Here is an 8,575-nt window from a genome sequence, read left to right as displayed (position 1 = left end):
TAGAACCAGCAAGCAGTTACAGAGCCAGACAATTTTTTTAAAAAAGTTTTCCCTTGAACAATTTTCTGTTTCACCATGACTGGTGAAAAATTCTTTACAATATCTGGGATCCCAAGTTTTAAGCAGGCCAGGGATACAGCTCATGGTACAACACCAGCCTGGCAAATGCAAGTGCAGGAATGGTGTTGCACACTGTAACCCCTCTAATAAAGGGGGCTAAGGCCGGAGGACTGAAATTAAGACTGGAACCACTAGAGGCACAATGTACCAACTGAAAATGCAAGTTACTTTCATGGCATTATTGAAAAAACTAAGTAATTTTTTGAAGTTTAGATGATAAAACTCTTACATCACAAAATCCCATAAGGAGTCCCTTTCACAGACATAGAGAATCTCTTTTGGTTTGCAACAGAACAAGTACTTAATTTTCTCCATGATCTTGATGGCTAGCACTGTTCTGGTTCTTGGTAAGCAGTGGATGAAGAGTTCCCGGGCTTCCTGAAGGCTCTTGGACAGCAGTTCACACTGCTCCGCTAAAAGCAGGTTGAAAAACTCACAACCCAGCTGGTCACTCAGAAGAGACTGAGACCATAGCAAGATGACCACAAGAGCTTGTAACAAGTACTCCATCTTATCCTCACTGGCAAGGCTGTAAGACTGGGGGTAGTGCACAAGATTTTCCTCAGGTCTGCACTGTGTGCTGGTCAGGTGCACCAGCCTTGGAATGACATACACCTTCCCAGTGTAACCACCAACACTTTGCAGTTTCTGCTTTAGCTGAAATGCAGTGTCTCGGGAATATCCAAGTCCTCCAGTCCAACTGGGGTCTATTAGGATGGTGTAGAGTACCAGAGAGCTGTTAACTGCTATCAGGAGGGCATCACACAGAACTTTCTGCTCTCTCCTTAAGCCAATATCACCAGCCCAGCTTCTAGAAAATATCACAATCCCCTGAGAACAAGGATGTATCTGCATCTTCATTAATTCCTACAGTTCCTTATGATCTGAGAATAGCTTCTTACACAGGGATTCTGGCTTAAAATGTATTTATTCCTGTGTCACTGAAAATTTAAGAAAGAGAAGTGAGTTAACAAAACTTAAAAAGGCATGGGGTCACAATCTCTGCATCTGGGCAGGAATAGGGGTTTCCTGGTTGTAAAGATAACAGTCCCTTTTCACAGCCCAGGGATACAATCAGTGCTTATTTCTGACAGCTCTAGCCCAGGGGAAAGTTACCAAAAGGGATCTTAAAGAACAGCCTCCTAATAGTATTTCCTCAACCCAGGTCCACAAGTCCTGGGAAGGAATTCCTTCCTATTATTTGGATTATTGGTGAACTCAGGCATTATTTGGAAAACTAAGAACTTTCCTTGAGGATAGCAATTCTTAATCAGGGGCAATTTTGTCCCCTGCCTAGAGGACATTTGACAATGTCTGGAGCATTTTGTTACAACTAAAAGGATGTTACTGATATGTAGTGGATGGAGGCCAAGAATGCCGCTAAAACTCCTGCAGTGCACAAGGCAGTATGCAGTGCGACTCAGATGTCAATGGCACTGAGGTTAGGAAACCCTGCTTTAGAAGGAGTGCAGGTGACTCCATAGCTCCCCCTCTATTGGAAGCCAGGTAGCAATTCTCTTTCGGTAGAGAACCAAAGAAAACCCAGCACTCTCAAATCTAGAGAACAAAAACTATACATGACTTGAAGTCTAAAACCCCATAGAGGTACAGTGGGGGTCTGGTAACTGGGAAATAAGATGTATATTTTTTTTTACAGAATGTCTGTTAAATCCTACATTTGGCTTTCTTTAATACTTAAATACTTTAAGAAAATATTTTTTTCAGTCTTTAAGATGGAACCCAGGCCTTGCTCATGCTACCCAAATGCTCTATCAGTGAGTCACATCTCCAGCACACAATTTAGTTTTACAAAACAAATAGTTTCCTCAACTGAAATCAAGAAAGAATACCTGGAAACAAACATTGTTGCAGAGCCCTCTTAAATTCTAGGGCTTTTACGGGGTATGCTGGGCTTCTCAGTGAAGGTGAAGCTGATAAAAGCGGATGAGCACTATAATCCATGGCCAGACTGGAAGGAACTGAACAATTACATAGAAAGTTGTTTTAGACCAAAATGAAAGTAAAAAAAAAATATTGCTCTTCCTACCAGAGACATGAGATGCATATGGTATCTGAGTTGCTATCTCATTTGCTATACCTCAGTTTGATGTCAGGCAATGAAGTCTGGGGACTGCTGAAGGAGTCATGCATATTTAAACTTACTGTGTGATTTATCTTGAGTGAGTTATTTCACCTCTCATGCAAAATGATAATCTCTAAATTCACTTCCAGTGGTAGTATCTTAATCCAAGTCACCCTTAAGAGGAAAAGTCATCTTGTGGACTTTAGAAAGATTAAGCACAAGTTGTTTTTATTGTTACAGTTATTATTTAATCTCCACCCAAGGTTAGATGAAAATGAACATCACAGACTCTCTAGTTTGGGGGAAGAGATTTAGGACCAAATTGAGGACAGAAAAAGAATAATCCAATAAAATTCTCAAATCACTCGAGTCTTGATCGAATGACCCAAGCTTCTTTTACCAATCTTGGAACATACTGACTGTAAAGGCAAACTCATAAATTGAGTTCAGTCTATAAGACTTTTATAAATTGATTAGGAATCTTAAGGCTGATTCCAAACAAAACTGTAAGGGATGTAAAAACACTAGGGCTCTCTTCCCCTTTTACCATTCCCTATCATAGTATCACCTTTTGCATCATTTCCCAGGCCAGTGATAAATGTATTAGCTCCTAATATTACTAAAACAGTTCAAGTTGTCAAAAAATGTATTCCTTGAAAGACTTGTTGCAGAGTCATTCTTTTTTTTTTTCTTTTTGAAACAGGGTCTCACTATGCAGTTCAGGCTGGCCTTGAGCTCATGTTGTAACCAAGGCCGGTCTTGAACTCTCAATGATCATCTGCCTCAGCCTTCCAAGTATTGGAATTACAGGCATGTGCCACCATGCCCAGCTGCAGAGTCATTCTTAAGAAGTCTTTCTCTGAAGATCATCTTTAGAGCAAGATTTTCTATTTAGACTAAGAAAATCAGGGTGGAAGCTTTTTTCAAAAGGTCTTTATAGTGCATAAGAAAAAACACTTTCACCAATTCATGACTGATGATGTGTACAAGTCTCCCAAAACAGACTGAAATAACTGGGTGTAGTGGTGCACACCTGCAATCCCAGAATTCAGGTGGCTGACATAGGAGGATCACTGTAAGTCTGAGACCATCCTAGGCTACACAGTGTGTTCAAGGCAATTCTGAACTACATAATGAGACCCTGTCTCAAAACAAACAACACAAAACAGATTGAAATCTAAGCATTTCTTGACAATCACAGAGTTCAGGTTCTGAGCTTTTTGCAATGAAAAATAGTATTTTCCTATTATGGAAAAACTTTTATAAACAAGAATAATTCCTATTTTTACCTAGAATGGATGTCTGCATACCCAAAAAAGAGAAGGGGCTCCTCTCTTCTGATTGGACGACGCCCTCTTTACCTGACTGGAACGTCCAGCATCATGACCACCCACTGCTCAGCGGTCAGCCTGGTGACAGATTTGTCCCTCATGATTCAGGAATTTGGGGCCTCTGCAAACACCGCACAACAGAAGGGCTCTACCTGAACCACGCAGACATAACCATACACGGCATCTTTTTGGTACACGTTCAAGATTTTGGTAGTGAAATTCACCTTGGGCTTCTCGCAACAGAAGTGGACTGTAGGCAAATTTTCTATGCAGTTTTCTATTTCTTTTTTAAAATAAATCAGGGTTCACTTTTTCTCTCTTACAGCCAAACACTTCTTTGCTCTTGTCATCAACCCCAATAATTATGTACCCCCCTTGAGTGTTGGCAAAAACAGAGACATAATGAGGCAGCATCTCTTTAATCCGAGGTAGCACCTTTTTGGTAGTGAACCTTTTAAACTCAACATGTATTGATTCTGTAAAGTTGAGCTTCTCCTTATATGTAAGTTTATCCTTTTTAAAAAACTACAAAGCACACATCTTTATATCTTCCTCTTCCTGGACATATATTTTGAGAACTTTCTGAGGATACAACTTTGGTCTTCCTCTTTGGGCTCTACATGCCTTCTGTCTTAGAAGCTCCAGGGCACTACTGGCACTCAAGTTTGATAGCAGAGGTTACATCACTCTGATACAGATTGGAATGCAAGCTGAAAATCCTCAATGGGAAGCTGAAAACATCTGGACTCCATGACTTTACAAAAATCAGGAAATCATGTCCCTGCTGCATGTAGACAAGGTATTTCTTTGAACCTGAAGGCAGAGGCATTGAAACAAAGTTTCCAAATCCTGCCCCAGCCCATGGCATTGGTAACTACAGGTTTTACCATCAATCTCTGCTTTGATCATACCACCTCCAGAATTTAGCAGTGCACAGATAGCCTGGATGATTTTTGAATTTTCAGTTCTCTTCAAAGAGCCATTGTTCATCTTCCACCTGTTTTCTTCTCCAAAAGTAATTCTGCCCACTTTTACGATGGCCTCAGCATAGACCATTTCTGTAGCAGTCTTGTGACTCCATCTCAGCAGCCCCTCTGTGCCCCAGTGAGTAGCAGAAAGGTGCTCCTACATATAATCAAGAGAGAAATGCAGTTTCTACTTGAGTGAGAATTCCAGAGAAGACAATAGTTTATTTAAAACTGTAAATTATTGGAGATATATTTTAACATTGGTAAGAATATTCGATATTGCTGTTTTCTAACAACCTTGCCAAATATCCTTAGCCTTTCTCCAAAGCACAGGCATAGATATAAGTGAATTATTAACATTTTTCCATAATGAAAAATTATATTGCTGAAATTGTCAGCAATATAATTTTTTACTTAAATCAGGAAACAACAACATTGAGCATAGCTGTAAAGGGGAAGTGTTGGCAAAGAGCTCAAGTAAGTTATTACAGAACATGTAGAAATGAAGTTAAAATCAAGGAAGCCCTATTTATAATTCAAAGGCGAATGAAAGAGCAGTAGAGAACTAAGAATATATGTATTGTAATCTTGATATTAAAACATAATTTTGCAAGAGAATGTAATCATTATGTACTATAAACATTTACCAACAAAAGTAAAAGTTTTAACAGCAGGAAGAAGTTGCAAAAAGAACTAAGAGATGTTATGTACATGTACTCAGTCCATATGGTTACTGTAGTCATTGTGTATTATAAGCAATTAAAAATAAATTTTTAAACTAAAAAATAAAATATATAATTTTTGTACTTTAATGTGTTATCCATTTAAAAAACCTTATTCTAAAGAGAAATCTATGTGTGGAAAAAAAACAGAATAAATAAATAAATACTAGTGAAATTCTTCCAAATAAGTACATTATCTGTACACTCTGGAAATATCTTGATGGTATTTTCAGACAACGAAGATCTATGGAGTGCAAGGGCTATGTAGTTTATCTGTGTATACACATGGTTTTCCCCCCATTTTTTGTAGATAATATGTCATAGTAAAAAGGGTAATGTTCAAAACCAAAAACCAAAACAAAACAGAAGGCTTATTCTACTCCTGAAATATTGTCAATGGGTACCAAAAGCAGAAATCTCTTTTAGCTCTTCACACATTCTTATAAAATTTAAAAGTGCATTTCTTTTTGCATAATGTGATGAGGAAGTAGGGATTTTCCTTCCTTTCTAATAGTGTGTGCTATAGGAATCTCTAAAAGTTGGAAGGGAACATGTACCTTTAGGGCTTGGTCATTCAGCTGGCCAATGCCCCTTGTACTTCATAGACTAGAGAACAGCCACATAAACTGAAATTAGAGGTCTGAAGCAAACATTTCAGGAAGGGACCCTCCACCCCTGGCTTTAAACTAAAGTATTTACTAATGCAAGCTGAAGGTTTAGCTCTGGGAGACAAGCACTTGTCAGTGCCCGTGTGATGTTTGCAAACAAAGTCCCTGTGCTTATTGTTTATCCTCAGAAGGAAAAGCAGGCATCCAACAGGATATGTATCCTCCTCTGACATTAATTTGTTCTTGGTCACCTTCTCACTTTCTTTATGTAAACCAGAATCCACCTAAGGAATATTTTTGTCTGTGAGCCTCTCCTGCACATATACATAAATGTGATATTTTATGGACCCTTAAAGAAATGTCTCATAGTATCTTACTTATATCATAGAATCACACAAGTGTTGGAAGGGACTTTACAAATCTTCTAATCCACCCATCTGATTCTTAAAACCTTTCTATAATATTCCTAACTCTCAAGAAATGAACATTTCCAGTGACTAGCAGCATTATCTTTTAGAATATTCCATTCTAATTTGTAAAGCTGTTGAATATAGCTTTAATTGCATGAATTTCATAGTGTTTTATCTTCGCGTGAATGCTTTGTTACCATTTATAGAAGATATTTTCCTACTTAAACATCAGGCCTACAAATAATAAAAGTTATTCCTAGCATCTTCAGCTCTTGATAGTCAAAAAGTTAAACATAATGTTATATTCAGCTGAAAGAATGTGCTTTTCTCTTTTAAGTCCTGACAAATTCTGTTGAATGTTTTTAGAAGTCTAGTGAAAAGGATACAATTATATAACATAATGGAGAAGTTGTGGTAAAAGAATTAAAAATCACTTGCAAAACAAACATACTCTCATGGTAAAAAAAAAAAAAAGTAGTGCATTCTATTTTCCCACAGCTAGTAATGCATTATTTTAAAAACTAGTCCATGCTATTTTATGGTAGCTTTTAAAGCAGTTAATTCTGCTTTATGTTGTTTTGTTGTAAGAAATGGCTTATTTTCAGCTACAATTTGTTTCCCCATAACTTTCACACTAATGGGACTCACAACGCAATTCTGATTTTAAACTACCAGACCTTACAGTCTCATGACTCCCAAGTCGCATGGATAATCTTGAAAGCTGATAACAACCATGAAAAAGAAACTGTTCTGAGATTCTAGGTCCACCTTAGCATCCTTCCTACTCTTCCTAGAATTTCTTGCTCATTTTCTTTTACAAGCTAGTTACTATTATAATAAGCCCCTTGTGCTCTCAGACATAAATACACCTAAAATAAATACGATTAAAAATTTTTACATTTACCTGATGTTGTTGTGTTTCCTTTTGCTGCTTCAGTTCCACATCTAGTTTGGTCTGAATGTTTGCTTTTCTGTCATGGCCCCTGTTGCCCTTTGACAGCACACTGGGAGGGGGAGGAACGCTACCAGGCTCCCCAAGTCCTCGTCACATTGTCCCACTGAGGAAGACTGATAAGGACTCAAGACTCAAGAAGAGCCTATGTCAGAGCAGATTAGCAAGCCAGAGTCTGACCTCAAGAAGTGAATCAGGTCCTTGTAATGGGAAAACTCAGGGGTTCAAGTGAGTAGTCAAAGTTAAATTTATAACCTGTAAGGGCATGAGCATTAATTGCACACATCATACAAGCACCTCTTTCCTGGCTCATTTTGTTTGCAAGCTCTATATTCATTTTATATTAAACTTTACTGTACATATACCTTGAAGGCAATATTACATTATTTCATTGCCTTCCAAATTGCTTGTTCTAATCTATTCACGTTTACTCTTTTTCATGCTGTTTCTCTTCAATAATGTAAGGTTCAGCCTAGAAAAATGCATTTAAAGAGCTAGCTAGATTTTGTTAGTGGTAATTGTTCATTTAATTTATTTTATTGCCCTTTCTTTTCTAGATATGTTGTCTAAACTGGTTCATACTTCTTGTAGCAAGCTAACTTGCAACCAACTGTTATTGTTGTTGTAATGAACTTGTGTTATGTTATACAGAAATATGGTCTATTTGATGTGATTAAGGATCTTGTGATGAGGAAATGGGGATGATTCTGAATTACTTGGAGGATCCTAAATCCAATCACAAGAGATTTATAGGAGAGAGACAAAGAGAGATTTGATCTATATAGAACAGGAGGAAGCAATGTGATCCTAAAGGTAGATATGGAAGTGACGTAACCATGTGGGAAGGGATGCTGGCACTCATTAGAAGCTGGAAGAGCAGGAATGGCTGCTTCAAAGAGCTCTGTTTTTCGTGCATGTGTGTGTGTGATTGAGGATTGGACCCAAGACCTTTGTACCAAAGCTACATCCTCAGTCATATTTACTTTTCATTTTGAGACAAGGTCTTGCTAATTGCCCAGGTGGGATTTGAATTTGTGATCCTCCTGCCTCTTCCTCTCCAGTACTAAGATTACAGGCTTGTGCTACCTTGCCTGGCTCCTCTCAAGATTTTGGAGCAAGTAGCATCTTGCTGACCCTAGAGGCCTAGTGAAACAGATGTTAAGTTTGTAGCTATAAAAGATCTATTTTTTCTAAAACACAGCTAGAGGCAGGCATGATGGTACATTCCTGTGATCTCAGCACTCTGGGAGGCTGAGGTTAGAGGATCACAAGCCCAATCCCACCCTGGGAAATTTAGTAACTTAGTGAGATCCTGTTTCAAAAAAAGTCTGGCATGATGGCTCAAGCCTATAGAAGATCACCATGAGTTTAAGGTCAGTAC

General features: G+C 38.2%; 1 protein-coding gene across 1 annotated transcript; it reads right to left on the bottom strand.

Annotated features, from left to right (window-relative positions):
* Positions 1-254: 254 nt before the first annotated feature.
* On the bottom strand, positions 255-4,647 carry Slfn14 (schlafen family member 14). Its single transcript, XM_013152029.3, is given in 7 exon segments — positions 255-1,061; positions 1,971-2,089; positions 3,265-3,284; positions 3,576-3,827; positions 3,829-4,200; positions 4,202-4,362; positions 4,365-4,647. Coding segments are annotated over 7 exon segments (1,866 nt in total). The 5' UTR covers positions 4,591-4,647; the 3' UTR covers positions 255-345.
* Positions 4,648-8,575: the final 3,928 nt, after the last annotated feature.

Source organism: Cavia porcellus, unplaced genomic scaffold (assembly GCF_034190915.1).
Source record: "Cavia porcellus strain 051 isolate PalLab524CR breed Dunkin Hartley unplaced genomic scaffold, mCavPor4.1 scaffold_6, whole genome shotgun sequence".
In the NCBI taxonomy this organism is placed as follows: domain Eukaryota; kingdom Metazoa; phylum Chordata; class Mammalia; order Rodentia; family Caviidae; genus Cavia; species Cavia porcellus.
The sequence above is the reverse complement of the archived record's forward strand: the minus strand, read 5'-3'. Positions and strand labels throughout refer to the sequence as shown.